This window comes from Leucopleurus acutus (assembly GCF_964270905.1).
Source record: "Leucopleurus acutus genome assembly, chromosome: 11".
Lineage (NCBI taxonomy): Eukaryota > Metazoa > Chordata > Mammalia > Artiodactyla > Delphinidae > Leucopleurus > Leucopleurus acutus.
Genome location: NC_139152.1, coordinates 65,177,485 through 65,195,599, shown reverse-complemented (window position 1 = coordinate 65,195,599; position 18,115 = coordinate 65,177,485). Strand labels below are relative to the sequence as shown.

The 18,115-nt window shown below is 37.1% G+C and overlaps 1 protein-coding gene across 6 annotated transcripts in view; it reads left to right on the top strand.

Moving 5' to 3' along the window:
• Positions 1–506, top strand: part of PPP1R12A (protein phosphatase 1 regulatory subunit 12A) — a gene marked incomplete at its 3' end in the record, with an annotated part of 150,007 nt that extends 149,501 nt beyond the window's left edge. For all 6 annotated transcript variants that reach the window (XM_082850013.1, XM_082850016.1, XM_082850012.1 and 3 more), the window contains one exon: positions 123–506. In XM_082850013.1, coding sequence (XP_082706139.1) covers positions 123–209 — 87 coding nt within the window. The remainder of the gene's footprint in view (positions 1–122) is intronic.
• Between the last annotated feature and the right edge of the window lie 17,609 nt (positions 507–18,115).

Sequence of the window (18,115 nt, the reverse complement as noted above, 5' to 3'; positions counted from 1 at the left end):
GAAATATATATAACTGACAAAGCTTGTTCATGTGTCTTGTGGTAAAAATATAACATTTATTAAGAATCATATTTTATCTTTTTATTGAATTAAAACTTTCTCTTCTCTTTTTCCTCTCATAGATGTTACCAGACCTAAAAGCAGACAACCAGAGGCTAAAGGATGAAAATGGGGCCTTGATCAGAGTTATAAGCAAACTTTCCAAATAAAAAAAGAAAAAGCAGCAAGTAATTGGAATTGCACATATTAGTAACCCAGTGGACCATAATTGACAGTCACTGGAAGCCTGGGAAGAATCCTTGGAGACTGTCATTTTTGGATATCCTGCCAAATGCCCTCTTATCTAGGAGTTTTGTTTTGTTTAATTTTCTGGTGTTTTTCTTTTTTTTTTTTTTTTCCTTGTATCAAGACCATTGTTTCATGTTAATGCAGCTGCTGAGAAGATTTTTTTTTATGACTGAGAAAACTTGTTTACAGCTCCAGCATATAAGGAAAGTGTTCAAGGCCAGATATGCCTCAGATATTTAACCAGTAAGCCTTAGTTGTACATAAATACTTTTGTGTCAACAAAAACTCAGCTCTCACAGAAGACAGTTATTCAGCATTTTTTGATGTGCCACAGTTTCCAGTTTTTCGATATTTAATTTTTTTTTTTTTTTTTGCTTTTCATCTGAGTTTGGGTTTGTATTTTTTCCTTCTAACTCTTCATGTGGCAGACCCTTCTCCTGTCTCACAGCTTTCTCATTTACAGAAAAGAACACTTGCTCGTCTGAGATCATTGTCATATATTAGGCTAATGCTGTGTTGTCCCCCACCTGGAACTGAATTGCTTGGTGGAACATTTGCTTTCACTGTTTGTGCAATATGCATTTATTCCTTATATGAATGCTTTAAAGTCAGTTGAGATTAGATTCTTTTAAGTCCTGTTTTCTGCCTTCATTGGTCACTTTCGTTTTGTTTGTTTTTTATTATTGTAGTATAAGATGTTAGATTCTTTAATCTTCACATTCATTTTAGCAGGTACTGAGTGATGCTGTATATATAAATAAGTGTATTGTTTTGATTTTTAGACCACCACATGGCATGCTTGACTGTTTTCTTATTTCAAATGTCTGTTAATGCAAAGTAGGCTACTCCATAATAGTGTTAAAAACAAAATTTGCTAACAATGTGATATAAAGACTTTTAAAATAACACGTTTATGTGGAGCCCTATCTTTACAAAAGTTTTCTACTGTAAAATGCTTTTACTTTTATTTGCAGTTTTCATTTGATAGTATTCAACCATAATTAAAGTTCCATAAGGTAATTACTTCACATTTCACATACCTGTATTTATCTGAGTGCTGTCTATAACTGTTGTGCTAGCCAAAGTAATGCTATGAAATCATTTGCAGACTTAACGTGAGTTCGTGTTAAATGCACTGTTATTGCCATGTGAAGAGGCATTGACTTTGATACCACCATCATGTTCAGACCATTTTATACATTTCAGTGGCCTTTTTTTAAAAAAAAGCAAAACCAAGTACATATGAAGATGGCTTTTATTTGGACAAATAGCTTTTATATTTTCATTAAACCATGCAAAAAATACTCTATCTTTCTGGCACATAACTGTCTCCTTAACCACTGAACAGTTCAGCCATTTGAATAAATTGTACATTGTAAAGCTTATAGTAGCTAATTGTATTATTGATTGTATTGTATACTATATTAAATGTGAATTTGTACCCCCTTCATTTTAAAAGGTCATTGTGTTCTACTGCCTATTTTAGATTACTTTGGGGTTGGGAAAAGGTGTTTTGGTAAGCAGGATTTTAAGTCCTCTCTTGATTGGTTTTATGAAGATATAAGGTTATGCTCTTACTACCAAGCTCAGGATTCTTGATTTTTAAAGGTACAAGGATAGTTGTGGGAATTTTATTTTTGGTTATATTTGAACTGTATGAATGGTTGGTCTGAATATAAAGAATTTCCATGGTCTTATGTGGACGTAAAATATACAGATAATTGGTCAGTTTGAGTGACTGCAACATGTTCTGGTTGCACAACAGTTAGGCATGCTAAGGATTATATTTGTGAAGTTTGGATGCCTGTGAAGAATGATTAAATACATGTTTCTAATATTTTAGTGTTTTGTATTTAGGTTATTTATTCTTTGTATCTAAAACTGAACAGCTACTGTGCTATATTGATTTTATTGGTAGTATTGAGCAGACCTTGTTTCTGCATGAAACTAGTTGCAAAACCCACTATTTTGGAAATAAAAATGTATTTTGACATATACAAATAAAATGAATAAAACTATTTTAAATGTGTGAACTTTTACTGAAGACGTTTAAAACTTTGTTCTGAGATATTTAAATTCTGCATGGGTATTTTTTCACTAATTGCTTTACTTGGATTCCAATTGGAATAATTTTTGAAATTGTAATATTGTGATAATTTGCACAACATTGTACATGCACATCTGTAAATGCAATCTTAATTGCCATATTTATGCAATCTGTGTATCAATTTGGACAAATGTTTATATATTTTACATAAAGCTGTCTGTGTGCAGAATCTGAGAACTAGTTTTTTTATGATAATAAGTGGGTAAAAAATAATGATAAAAGTGAGTTTCAAGATAGTAGCTTTGTAGCAAAAGATTTCATTTACCTAAGTATTTTGTGGCTTCCAAATTAAACCTATGCTTTTTTGTAGTTGCAAACATAGGCTTGGGAATACGTATACGGATAATATTCCATTGAAATGTAAAATAGTAGATCATTCTCCAACCTAGATTTGTCCAAGTTTCAACCCCCATCTACTACACATCTGTAAGTAGATAAGAGGCATTTCTGATTTGGGAACTTCGGTAAAAGACTTGTAGTAAGCCTGTGTCTCTTGTTTCTACTTCCAGTACTTTCCCTGTGCATGCTCACAGAATGATAGATATTACTGTTCTTTGTCCTCCATACAGAAAATTTCACATGCAAATACTTCAAACCAAATGCAAAGATAGAATTATCTAGGAGAGTATTCATACGGATTATGAATTATAATCCATAATGGATTAGTAGATATTCACTAATCCATTAGGCTACTTTATTCTTTTGCTTAAAGGTTTATTACCACTTAGTCTTTCCTGGCTAATCTGAAACAGTCATGACTCCCAGTGTCAGCACTCACTGAGTGTTGTTGTAAGAAGAAAATATCCAGAGGTCAAATTGTCTCCAAACTAGGGCAATGTATTTCCCGTAGGAAATAACAGCCTTGTAGGTTGTCCTTCACTTTGTCATTATAAGCAGAAAACAGAGCAAACTCTGTTAACAGTTATTAACAATCCATTAGCCATATCTTGCTAGAGAAAACCTTCGGTTGAAAAGATGAAAACTGACTGATAAGCAGTCTCTTCTGTGATGTTCCATGTTTTACGCTGTGTGTGGTCTCTGTGTGTCTGAATTTGCATGTTCCACAGGGGTAATGTACATATGAGAGCCATTGTCCAAAAAGGACTGGGTGTAGAATGAAGTATTTATTTTCCTATTATATATCTCTAAATAGCTAAATACATTTCTTTCTTTCTTTCTTTCTTTTTTTTTTTTTTTTTTGGCTACATCAGGTCTTAGTTGTAGCACGTGGGGTCTTCGTTGAGGCATGCGAGATCTTTTTGTTGTGGCTTGGGCTCTTCGTTGTGGTGCGTAGGTTTCTCTCTAGTTGTGGTGTGTGAGTTTTCTCTCTCTAGTTGTGGGGCACAGGCTCCAGGGCATGTGGGCTCTGTAGTTTGCAGCATGCGGGCTCAATAGTTGTGGTACACGGGCTTAGTTGCCCTGCAGCATGTGGGATCTAAGTTCCCCGACCAGGGATCCAACCCACGTCCCCTGCATTGGAAGGTGGATTCTTTACCACTGGACCACTAGGGAAGTCCCTAAATACATTTCTTGGCTTTCCTTTTAGAAAGGTTCTCTGGGGCTATGTGCTATGAAACAACAGAGTGCTTTCTTAGGTAAGTGACATAGTGTCATATTGCTGTTCCAAACCCCCAAAATGAGCAGATTACAACGTAATAAATTTAAAAACACAGGAGTCAGAAATTTTAAATTCTATAATGTGACATAAATAATTCTATCTTATTACTATAATTTGAAATTTTACTACAAGTTTTCTAAAGTGTATTAGAAGTAAGCATTTTTGAGCCCGGCTGTCACAGCTTGTCACTGCTTAAATTCCAATAAACAGGTCACAAAAATTAACTATATTTTAATTTTAAAAGGCTGAAGAGAAAAAACGGAGGAAATGTGTAAAGAAATGAGCAATATTAGTAGATTTTGTCCTGAATAATATTCAGCTTGTAGGGCCTGTACTTTGTCTTACAGGTCTGTGACAATGAGAGTGGGAAAGAGAAGGATTTACCTTCTCTCCCCTTCCCCACGCTCAATTATTCTTACAGGTTTGTTCTGATACAAGTCTTTTTCAATAGGATACCTCATTTGATTCTTACAACAGGCTGGATGAATAAAGGTGAGAAATTTCAGGTGAGAAAGCTGAGATGTACATATTATTAACTGGGTCAACATCCCAAGCCTAGTACAAAGCAGAGCTCTTACTCAAACTTAGTGGTGGTTGCCATTGTTTTTTCCCGAGATCCTAATCTAGGACTTTTCCCCCTGTATCACTTAGTTTGATCGTTTTACACTTTGAGGATGGCGTTTCTTGGTTTTTTTTCTTCCACATTCTTTCTCTAATCCCACATCCCTGCCCCCACACCCACTAATTTTTTCTCTCCTTAGGACTTATTATTAACTAAACCCTTTGCCCTGTAATGGGATTTTTTAAAAGATTAATGCTTTTAATGCTCAAGCGTCTAGTTGATTTCCTGGTGCAAATTCTAACTATGCCCAGTAGACCATAAATTTGTAAAAGATTTTCATATACCTACATGCAAAAGAAACTTTGCATCCTTCAAAAATAGATTTTTTTAATTGGTGATGGGAGCTTAATTCCCAAGAATCTTTCTTATTCCCAAGTAAGATAGGCAACATTGATAGTGCTGTGGTTTTAGCAGCAAATTTTTCTCCCCCACTGAAAATGTGTGGAATACCAATATATAAAACAGATAAAATGTGTATTCATATTAACTCACAGATATAACCCCAACCCAAAAGAAAGTGCAGTTGGCCCTCTGCATCCACAGATACAGAGGGCCAACGGTACTATGCCAGTTTGTTTAAGGGACTTGAGTAGCCACAGATTTTGGTATCCATGGCAGTCCTGGAATCAATCCCCCACAGATACTGAAGGATGCCTGTACTCAAAACATAAAATAGGTCTGTATAAGATATGTGTGACAACAGCATGACTCTCACTTGTTACTATATAATTCTTAGGATCAGAGCATTACTGAGCAGATGCATCTTAACTTCAGTTGCTTTCACAATAACCATGCTAAACATGTGCTCTAGCAGTATACTCTAGTGTGAGTATGTTCTGACCTAAAGAAAATCAAGACCAAGTACAGGACATAAGAAGCTCCACACAAAAATGAGATAACTTGACAATATAACTTAGTGTGTATGTGCTCTCCAGTGTTTTACAATTTGACATGTATGTGAGTGTATTTATAAATTTGAGGAAAGCATTTTAGCAAACAATTTGAATCAAAATTTTGTGGGATCCATAGTATATCTTTTCAAAACCTATGGGGTACTGATTTTTTAAACACTTGACAGGGTGGAAGGAGCTTTGGATTCAGTCAGATGTAGATGTAAATCTCACCTACACTACTTTATAATTGTGTGATGCTGGTCAAATCATTTATCCGTTCAGACTCAGTTTTTTCAAGTAAATGACATGTCTATGTAAAGTGCCTTGAACAGTTCTTGAGCTTAGTGGATTGATGCCCAACAAATGTAATTATTATATTATTACTTTGAAGAAATTACATTAATAATTTGTGACTTTTAAAAGTACTAATTTACTTTAGAATGTAATTTACTTTTTCTGGGATCATTTGATAAATGTTTATAACGTATTTCCAAAGAATCTTTTAATGTGTAAAAATTTTTAATAGGATTGTTTCTTCTTAGAATATATTAAAGCAAAATTTTAGAATAATGTACCCAATTAACCATAAACACCTATTTTTTTTACTCTGGGGTCAGTAAGGGAGAAAGAAATGAGGTGGATTTCAGAGGACCTCCTTCAACCATTGGAAAGAAGGAAAAAGTACACCTCTGTAACCATGCCACATCTATCCTAACAGATTCCAGGAACACTGACTCTCTACTCGTGTGCATCTAATCCATCTGTGGACCCCAGTTCCTGTTACCAAAAGTGGGGGGATGTGTCAAGAAGTGTATAGGTGTGCCATACAAAATGCAATTGCCACAGAAGAGGCAGCTGGTAAGTATGGGCTAGTAAGTGTTTTAGTAAATACTTAATGATAGTCGCTACCCCATATTTCTTGTTTTCATTAAAATTCATAGTTGTTGGAATGTCAGGATTATCCCTAATTTTGGATGTTTTTAGAGTTTACATAATACTTCCCAGAAAATATCCTGAGGTCATCCGGGCCATTTATCAGCCTACAGATCAAGGTTATGCAGCTAACCTTGTTGCATAATGATCTTCTGCATAAGAGTTGTATAATCTCATCTACTCTTTTGGTCTGAAATTTAGAGTCCTGCCCATCTCATTCTTACTCCATGCTAGCCTGCACCTCTGATGTCCACTACTTCCTTTACTGTGACCAGTAGTAGAAAAACCAGAGAGGAGGGGAGCTAAATTTTAGTATTTTCTATGTTCCAGACACCCTATACATACCTTGGTTTTCTGGTTTTAAATTCTCTTTAATCTGTTTCTTCTATTTTACTGTACTATGAGCTCCATAAAAGGACAAAGTCTTTTCCATCCTTCTTCTCAGCAGTTAGTATAGTGCCTGGCACATAGTAGATGTTTACTTGATGTTTTTCAAAGGGAAGAGTGAATCAATAATTGTGATACATTTTGTGGAGGAAAAAGTCTTGACAGGTTTTTAAGAAAGCTTTGTAACGTGTTAAATATAAGCATTCTGATTCCTGCAGACTTTGTCTCAGTCATTCAAGTTCTTGTTAGCGCTTCCAAGCCAGACTGCCCTATGGGGTAGGAATACACCCGGAAGCAAACAGGTAAAAATAAATCCCTGCCTTGTGGAGGTTACATTCAAGGAATGGGAAGATTGAAAATAAGCAGCTACACAATATTAGAAGACAACAGATACTATGGAAAAAATAGAGCAAGATAAGAGATTTCAGGAATGAGGGAGAGCTTGTCAGAGAAGGCCTCACTGAGAAGGAAACATTTGAGCCAAAACTGGAAGGAGGGGAGGGCAAAAACTGTGCAGGTGTTTGGGAGAAGAGCATGTCCAGGCAGAGGGAGCCACGTAAACACAGGCCTTGAGGTGCAGATGTTCTTGAGTGTTTTGACAAATGGTAAGGCTATTGTAGTTATATAGCTAAGTGAGCAAGAAGTAGAATAGTAGGAGGGAACGTCGGAGAGTCGGAGAGGCAGCGAGAGCTGGATGAGGGACTTGTTTAGACATGTATTGACCACATGCTGTGCACTAGACTTGCTCCTTGAAGAGCTTTACTATCTTTGTCCATACCCTCTTCTCAAGAATATTTTGTAGCTCTTTATAATAAAGCCACATACTGTATAGCTGTAAAATTATTTTTTACAAGAGATAAGAATTGGATTATAAATTGGGGAGGATAATTATATTAGAAAATCTAGGCTCAGTTTCCTAAGGGGAAACTTACTCAATTAAATGTAAAACATTTGCTAAAACTCTTTGACAACCAAGTTAGAAATGGACAAATGGATTATTACAAACATCATTACTATGTAAAAGAAGCCCATCAGTTCATTGGGCAAAATAAACATTTTGGATCACTTCTCAGGAAGGAATTTTCTCATGGGTTTTACAGTTGGTCTATATACCTAATGTACATTGTCCTCATTTGTTTCTACTTTGTGGGGTGGTATTTCTCTTCAGATGGTCGTTTCTTATTTCTGCTTTCAAAAGAAAAATCTAGAATATAAGATATGCTTCCACAAATGTTATGACTTAGTTGCAAGAGAGATCAAAGTACTATATAATCCAAGTGTGTAGTGTTCACTATCTTTCTTGTCCCAGGACTGGTTAGCTTAATCATTCCCCTACAGCAGTGTTTCTCAAGCTTGAATCACCTGGAGAGCTTGTTCGAATATAGTTTAAGCCCCACTTTTATTTCCTTTTTTTTTTCTTTCTTTTTTTTTTTTTGCGGTACGTGAGCCTCTCACTGTTGTGGCCTCTCCCATTGCGGAGCCCAGGCTCCGGACGCACAGGCTCAGCGGCCATGGCTCATGGGCCCAGCCACTCCGTGGTATGTGAGATCTTCCCGGACTGGGGCACGAACCCGTGTCCCCTGCATCGGCAGGCGGACTCTCAACCACTGCGCCACTAGGGAAGCCCCCCACTTTTATTTTCTAATTCAGTATTTAGGGTCTGGGATGGGGCAAGTGAATTAGTATTTCTGTCAAGTTCACAGATGGTGCTGATACTGCTAGTCCAGGGACCATATTTTGAGACCTACTGCATTGCAATATCACGTGTTCATATTCTAAATGGAAATGGAGAATTCAAAAGTAAAATCCCTTGTGAGAACCTAAGATGTAGATATCCTATGTTAATAGTTAAAAGGAGATCATATAGCCCAAACCTTGAGTAACACCAGTGATAGTCTAAAAATAGAAGACCATGTGTCCAATCATACCACATATACCTGGCTGGGAAAAAGGACACATGCAGACCAATCGAATCCAGTTTACCAGGAAGTCAAATAGAAATGGAAAAGGATTTTTTTTCATATGAAACAAGCACCTTGATGACAGGCGCATACATTTGATCAGAAAAGGGGTAGCCAATCCCCTTACTTTGCCTTTTCTCTTCTTGCTAGAGAGATAAAAAGCCTAAAACTCCATAGGGCGTATAGGGCGGCAAATGTCTTAAAATATAAGTTTAAGTTAGGAAAGGCAACACAACTGCCTTCTTACATTTCAGGCCCAAGCTGCCTGCATTCCCTACAATGCATCATAAACACTGCACAGCATGCTGAAGGGACTCAGCTATATCTAAAAATATGCATCCATTTTTGCTGCATATCTTAAGTGACTAGATATACCAGGGTCACTACTTACTATAGCTAAACTCCTTTAAGGAAAATGGACTTAACCAGTTCATATATATATATATATTTATTTATTTATTTATTTATTTATTTATTTATTTATTTATTTAATCTATATCAGTAGATCATCATGAGAACATCACAAGACCAATAGTGTCAGCATCACCTGGGAATTTGTTAGAAATGCAAATTTTTGGGCTCCACTCCAGACTTGCTGAATCAGAAACTGAAGATAGGGCCCAGCAGTCTTTTTCAACAAGCCCTCAAGGGATTATGATGCAAGATAAAATTTGAGAACTACTAGCCTATAGGCCTATAGGTTTCAAATCTAGATCACCTGGGCTGAAATGGAACTGAATGTTAAAAAAAAAAAAATTCTCAAAGACTGTACTAGTAGAGAATGAAAAGGATTATCAAAGGGGAGTGAGAAGTCTCTAGCTATGTTGGGAGCATATTACTGGTTCCACTCAATCTTAAAAATACTAAGGAAGATTTTACTTTTACTCTTGAAACTGGAGTGGGGAGGTTCATATCAGATAAAATTAATCTGAAGTGGAGCAGATTCACCTCAAAGAAGAAAGCATCACCTTTAATGGATCCCTACAAAAGGAATCCAACAGGAGATTTTTATTTGAGGGAAGATAATATTATACTATAAAATGAGTTTATTATTCAGTGCTTATCAAGTAAAAGTGAAGTTTCCGTCCATTACAGGTTCCTACCTCTGGGTGAGGTACAGGATCACTGAGAAAACTCCATTCCTGAGACCAGAGAGACAGGGTCTGGCTGAACCTGAGGCTGAAGCAGGAATACAGAAAGCTCTTCCAGCCTCTCACTGCCCTCCCCACCCCCCGGCAAGCACCAAATAACAAGTACCAGGTAACAAGCAACAGAAGTGTATGGTGGGGGGAAGGCGCAAGAGCAGGGAGAGACCACTTGTGAGGAACAAACTAATAGAGAAGACTTAAGGTAGAAGCAGAACATTGAGAAAAAGTCTCTAGTAAACCAATTCTCACCCTAACCACAAGGTAAGTCCAGTGAAATTTAAAACCAGTGGTAAATGTAGCAACAACAAAAGACAAACCCACCTCAATTCCTAACTATATTGACTCAACCCTCTACAGGCCAGCAGAAGAGGTGTCATATCCAGTAATAAATACTATGTATCTCAATCTCTACTGTTCTATGCATTATGAGCAGCAAGATATCAGTAAGTACAAGATAGAAAAAAGCAAAAAAGCTCTTCCAAACCCATTGTCAAGAGACAAAGCAATCAGAACCAGATTCAGAGGTTGCATGAATATTGGAACTATCTGATAGGAAATCTAAAATCATTATGAGAAAAAATAAAAATAAATAAAATCATTGTGAGTAACATGTTAACTCTCAGTGGAAAAGGTGAGGAACAGGAATGAACAGACAAGGAAATTAGAAGAGGGACTTCTCTGGCTGTCCAGTGGTTAAGACTCCATGCTTCTACTGCAGGGGGTGCACGTTCAGTCCCTGGTCAGGGAACTAAGATCCCACATGCTTCGTGGCACGGCCAAAAAAAAAAGAAAAAAAGCTATAAGAAAGAGTCAAATGAAATGATAGAATAAAAAATCAGGATAACAAATTATAAGAATGTCTTCTACAGACACATTCAGATTTGACACAGCCAAGGAAAGAAAGAGTGAAGTTGTTGATAGGTAGGTAAATGGAAATTATCCAAACTCAAGCTCAAAAAGAAAAAAAAAAAAAGAGCAAAAAACCCAGAAACAACACAGCACTCAAAAGATGTGGGACAAAATCATGTGGTCTAATATATGTGTAATTTGAATTCCAGAAGGAGAGAGAAAATGAGACAGAAGAAATATTTGAAGAGATAGTGGTCAAGAATTTTCTGAAAATGTTGAAATGTATCAAACCACAGTTGCACAAAGCTCAAGAGAATGCCACGAAGGATTTTAAAAACAAACAAACAAAAACTAGACACACTATATTGAAACTGCTGAAAGGCCAAAGTTACAGAGAAAATCTTGTAGACAAAGGGGGGAAAAAGTGTTATATACAAACCTGTGCAAGCCAAACAACAGTGGAGTGATGTCTTTAAAGTGCGAGAAGAAAAAATCTGATGACTCTGAATTCTATGCCCAACAAGACTATCTTTTAAAGATGAAGGAAAACTGCTTTTCCAGCCAAAAACTGGGAAAATGCAATAGCATATCTATGCTACAGAAAAATGTTAAAGGAAGTTCTTTTTTTTTTAATAAATTTATTTATTTATTTTTGGCTGCGTTGGGTCTTCGTTGCTGCACACTGGCTTTCTCTAGTTGCGGCAAGCAGGGGGCTATTCTTTGCTGCGGTATGGTGGGCTTCTCATTGCGATGGCTTCTCTTGTTGGGGAGCACAGGCGCTAGGCACGCAGGCTTCAGTACTTGCGGCACGCGGGCTCAGTAGTTGTGTCACATGGGCTTAGTTTCTCCACAGCATGTGGGATCTTTCCAGACCAGGGATTGAATCTGTGTCCCCTGCATTGGCAGGCAGATTCTTAACCACTGTGCCACCAGGGAAGTCCTAAAGGAAGTTCTTGAGGCAGAAGTAATAGGATATCAGACAGTAATTTGGATCTCCACAAAGAAATTAAGATTTGAGAAAGTGCTTAAAATGTAGGTAAATATAAAGGACATTTTCCTTATACTTAATAGCTGTTAAAATAATTGACTATATGAAAAATAAAAACAATATATTGATGGTTTATAACATGTAAAAGTAAAATGTATGACAATAGCACAAAAGATGGAAGAGGAGAATTAAGACCATATCATTATAAGATTCTTAGACTGCATGTGTTGCTTATAATGTGCTTTAGTATGCTCTCAATTCTGGGATGAACTTAGAACAAGGACAGATTTCATTTTCACCTGAAATAAATAAGCCTGTTCACAAATGTAAGGAGTTGAAAACTGCAGCATGATGTCCATTATTTTCCTTTGAATGAAAGGATTTTTTTTAATAGAAATCCAGAAGTTGGCTAGGGACAGGTTAGTGAATCTCATCTTCAGTGCACAGACTGCAGCTCACAAATTCTCGAGCTGAGCAGAAGATTTAGAGAAAGGGGCTCTCCCTGAGTCACACTTGTTTTGGAAAGGAGGGAAAATACTCCTCAGTTTTGTCCTGCAATTCTTCCATGTGGTTTCAATAAAACTGGACACTTCATGATATACCTCCTCACTCTCAAGCCCAAGCAGCAGTGGAAACATTCCAGTATTTCCTTTTGCAATATGATTTTTCCAAAGATCCAATTTCCTTTAAGATCCAGAATCTTGTCACTTCAAATCAAAACCTTTTCTACAGGGTCTTACAGAGATTTGTTCAACTAGTTCATATGATTTTAAAAATGTGTGCTGGAACTCATGCAGTTCAATATCAAAAAAACAAACAACCCAATCCAAAAATGGGCTGAAGACCTAAATAGACATTTCTCCAAAGAAGATATACAGATTGCCAACAAACACATGAAAGGATGCTCAACATCACTAATCATTAGAGAAATGCAAATCAAAACTACAATGAGGTATCACCTCATACCAGTCAGAATGGCCATCATCAAAAAATCTACAAACAATAAATGCTGGAGAGGGTGTGGAGAAGAGTGAACCCTCTTGAACCGTTGGTGGGAATGTAAATTGATACAGCCACTATGGAGAACAGTATGGAAGTTCCTTAATAAACTAAAAATAGAACTATCATGTGACCCAGCAATCCCACTACTGGGCATATACCCTGAGAAAACCATAATTCAAAAGGAGTCATGTATCACAATGTTCATTGTAGCTCTATTTACAATAGCCAGGACATGGAAGCAACCTAAGTGTCCATCGACAGATGAATGGATAAAAAAGATGTGACACATATATACAGTGGAATATTACTCAGCCATAAAAAGAAACGAAATTGAGTTATTTGCAGTGAGGTGGATGGACCTAGAGTCTGTCATACAGAGTGAAGTAAGTCAGAAAGAGAAAAACAAATATCATATACACATATATATGGAATCTAAGGAAAAAAAAGGTTCTGAAGAACCTAGGCGCAGGACAGGAATAAAGACACAGATGTAGAGAATGGACTTGAGGATATGGGGAGGGGGAAGGGTAAGCTGGGCTGAAGTGAGAGAGTGCAATAGACATATATACACTACCAAATGTAAAATAGATAGCTAGTGGGAAGCAGCCGCATAGCACAGGGAGATCAGCTCGGTGCTTTGTGTCCACCTAGAGGGGTGGGATAGGGAGGGTGGGAGGGAGACACAAGAGGGAGGAGATATGGGGATATATGTATATGTATAACTGATTCACTTTGTTATAAAGCAGAAACTAGCACACCATTGTAATGCAATTATATTCCAATAAAGGTGTTAAAAAAAAAATGTCTGCTGGGACTCCCTGGTGGCACAGTGGATAAGGCTCTGCACTCCCAAGGCAGGGGGCCTGGGTTTGATCCCTGGTCAGGGAACTAGATCCCACATGCATGCTGCAACTAAGAGTTCACATGCCATAATTAAGGAGCTTGTGTGCCGCAACTAAGGAAGCTGTGAGCCACAGCTAATGATCCCACCTACCACAATTAAGGAGCCCACATGCTGCAACTAAGGAGCCCACCTGTTGCAACCTAGACCTGGCACAACCAAATAAATAAATTTTTTTTTTTAAAATGTCTGCTAAGTAGGCCCATTTCTGCAGCTCTTCATTTCAAAGCACTGGACAAACTCTAGACATGTCATATCATGTCATTTACTTTCAACTTGAGGAACATCTTTTTTATTCCTTGCAGTGAAGGCCTGCTGGTGATAAATTCTCTCAGCTTTCATTTTCTTTTTTGTTTTTAATTTTTGGAGATATTTTTCTCTGGATATAGAATTCTTAGTTGACTTTTTTTTTTTTTCTTTCTTTCTTTCAGCTCTTTAAAGTTGTCACACAATTGTCTTCTGGCCTCCATTGTTTTTGATGAGAATATAACCATAATTTTTTTCATTTTTTCCCTGTATGTAATACATTTTTTTCCTCTGGTTGTTTTAAGACTTTCTCTTTATTTTTGGTTTTCAGAAGTTTGGTAGTGCACAGGTATGATTTTCTTTGTACTTTTGCTACAAGGAGTTTACTGAAATTTTTGGAACTGTAAGTTGATACTTTCATTAAATTTGGGAAATTGTCAGCTATTATTTTTTCAAATAATTTTTCTTTACCATTATATTATTTTTCTCTTCTCTTTTTGGATTCCAGTTGCATGCATGTTAGGTTGCTTGATGTTGTCTAACAACTTACTAAGGCTTTGTTCATTTTTCTTCATCCTTTTCCTCTTTGCTCTTCAGACTGGATATTTTTCTGTTGATCTTTCTTCCAATTCACTGACCCTTTTGCCATCTTCAGTCTGGTGTCATGCCCATCCAGAGAATTCTTCATTTTAGATATTGTACTTTTCAGTTCTAGAATTTCATTTTAGTTCTTTTAAAATAGATTTTATTTTTCTCCTGAAATTCCTCTATCTATTCACTTGCTATAACTATTTTTTCTGTTGTCTTTGAAAATATAATAACTGCTTTAAAGTCCTTGTCTGCTAATTCTAACATAGGCGTCATCCCAGGGTCTGTTTCTATTGACTGCTTTTTCTCTTGATCTTGGGTCATGGTTTTCCTGTGTCTTTATATGTTTAATATTTTTTATTCTAGACATTGTAGATAATACATGAGTTCATCTTCCTCTGAAAAGCTCTGATTTCCATTCTAGCAAGCAGCTAAGTTACCAGCTAATGACTTTGATCTTGTATAAGTTCACTTTTTATATTTACAGGAGAGACCTATTTCAATTTTACTCTTAGTCTTAGAACAAATCTTTAGTTCTAGGAAATAGTCTTTACTTCAAAGTTATGCCCCTCTTGAGTTTCGATTAAAAGCTTAAAGTGTGTACCAAGCCCCTTGGACTTGGTAGGTGCTATGGTCTGAATGTTTCTGTCCCCGTCAAATTCACATGTTGAAATCCTAATAATGTTATGGTATTAGGAAGTGGGGTCTTGGAAAGGTGATTAGGTCATGAGGATAGAGCTCTCATGAATGCAATTAGTGCTTTTATAAAAGAGATCCCACAGAGCTCCCTACCCCCTTCTGCCATGTGAGGATACAGAAGAAGCCTATGACCTGGAAGATAACTCTCACTCAGCCATGCTGGAACGCTGATCTTGGACTACCAGCCTCCAGAACTGTAAGAAATAAATTTCTGTTGTTTATAAGCCACCCACCCTGTGATATTTTATTATGATAGCCCAAGTGGACTAAGAGACTAGGATTCAAACTCCAAACTCTGTCTCTTCTATGGTGGGCAACAATTGGAATCTCTACTCGGCATTTTCTAGCTGTTTCTTTCCTAGGCTTTTTGAGACCATGTATTTGCAAATCAGAGGTCATCCAAAAATTTGAAAGAAGTTCGTGCACGTATTTTGGAACTCCCATCTCAATGGCTCTCATTTCCAAAAATCTCCCCCTGAATTTCCAACTGGTCTGGCAGCCCCAAACTGTGTCCTCTGATACCTCAAGTTGATAAGAGTGCAGCTTAATTTCTAGTTACTCTCTACTGTACTCACTGGGGAATGCCCTCAGGGGTAAATCTGTTTAAACATGGGTCTCACCAAGAGTGATTCCCTTTTCTCCAGGGTTAAGTCCTCTCCAGTTTGTGCCAGCTTTTGGTCACTCCAGCTATTTTATATATTTTATCCAAAGTCCATAACTGTTATCTGTAGGAAGGCTTAGTCCAGTATAAGCTACTCTGCTATTACTAGAAACAAAAGTTTTGTATTACTTTTATAATTTAAAAACTAGCTTTAGGGGCTTCCCTGGTGGCGCAGTGGTTGAGAGTCCGCCTGCCGATGCAGGGGACACGGGTTCGTGCCCCGGTCCGGGAAGATCCCACATGCCGCGGAGTGGCTGGGCCCGTGAGCCATGGCCACTGAGCCTGCACGTCCGGAGCCTGTGCTCCGCAACGGGAGAGGCCACAGCGGTGAGAGGCCCGCGTACTGCAAAAAAAAACAAAAAAAAACTAGCTTTAAAAAAGGCTTGAACAAGTAGACCAAAATATAATGTTTTTTATTAGAGAATAGCTCTATAGGTAATATTTTTCCTCTATTTTGCAAATTTTCTGTAATGTGATATTTTTTAATTAAACTTTTTAAAATAGAATTTTCATGGAGTGAGAAGCATCCCAGATAGCAGGAAGTATATAAACTAAAGTAAAAGGTGTGTTAAAGTGAAGAACATGAGTCTTCCTTGGGTCAGCTGTTGGGTGGGGGTGGATTGGTTTTGCAAGGGTGGAGAAGCATTGGAGAAGCTTAAAGAAACAAGGAGACTCTACCATATTCAAAGGCAATTAGTCTCAACTCATTGTTAAATGCCTGGGCTATAAACCTGTTGGATTACCTTATACAGTAGAAGAATAACTGAACTGAATCTGCCATAGAGAATCTAGACTTTTATTTAAAGTGTCCAACTTAATATTACTTAAAATAATGAATAAAGTATACATATACAACTAATATGTATACATTTGGATGCAAATCAGCAAGGGATATGGAAAAAGGAAAGAAAACAAGTAATTTGTAGAGTGATAAAATTGGGGGGTGATTTTTAAGGGAGTAGATCTCAGTTTTTCCCCCTGGGACACACTTAATGGGTGACTTTCATATTCCCAAGGAATTCCTAGGTGGCGGCCTCTGGCATAGATAAGACATACTGGCAATTATCGGAAATATCCTTTCGACCTGCAGGAAGATACTGCCCCTCCTTTTTCTCTCCCATTCAGGATAGTATATGAGAATTCAAGTAAATGAGAACATTATCAGAAAAACTCTGATTCTGCTCTAACTTATTAAATAATTAGAAAACATTCATTCATTTAATATTTACTGAATGCCTGCCATGTGCAATATGCCAGTTCTATTTCAACTATTATTGAAAATTATTGATTACACAATTGATGACTGGTTTAGGTAAGGCACCCATGTAAGGCAACAGAGAGACTGAGAGAATCCCTGTTTTACATAATTTAGATTGTTACAAAGTTGCATGTAAAATAAATTAAGATTTTTACTAACCTAGAATATATCAGGCTTCAGTCAATACTTGATTCCTTAAAAGTCTTAACTTCAGACTAATTTCTCAATAATGAGGATAAACAAACTGGAAGTCAGGAAGGTAAAGCAAAGCAAAAATCCAGAGCTCTTGTCTCGCCTTTGTTCAACATATTTAATCTCTTGCTCAAGTCCTTCTTTCCCTACTTTTAAATAGTATTTCATTTGCATCACTTTCTCTTGGCTCTGAGTAGTAACCTTCCTGCCTGGTTTAACCTGTGTATTTTTATCACCTAATATTTTCTCCTATAATGTAACCTCCATGAGGGCAGGAACTTTTATTCACTGCTGTATTGGTACCGCCTAGTATCTGGCACACAGTAGGTGCTCAGTAAATATTTGTTATTAAATGACTTGTTCCTTGACATTTTACTTTCACTATCTCCTAATCATCCTCAAATAAATTCCAAGGCCTCCTTTTGAAATCTAGCTACCAAGACTTATCACTTCGTCCTCTCCCACTTTAACAGTCTAAGCAGTCCTGTCTTATCCTATTCCTCCAAACACCAGTTCTCCTGATCAGAAGGTCCATTCCCTCTGTCTATCTAGCTACATCCCAACCAGCTTTCCATGTTCTTCTTGCATCCCTTTTTCTCCTTGAAGACCTGTAGTTACCTTTAGCCCACACTCTCCCTTCATTTCTCTCCTCTAAGACTCTTCTGTAGGATCTGTTTCACTCAGTTACTATGACCAGTGGTCTTCCTCCTGTAGACCCTTGTATTCTTATTTAACTGCCTCAAATGCCTGTCTTTCCTCCCCACTGGAATGTAA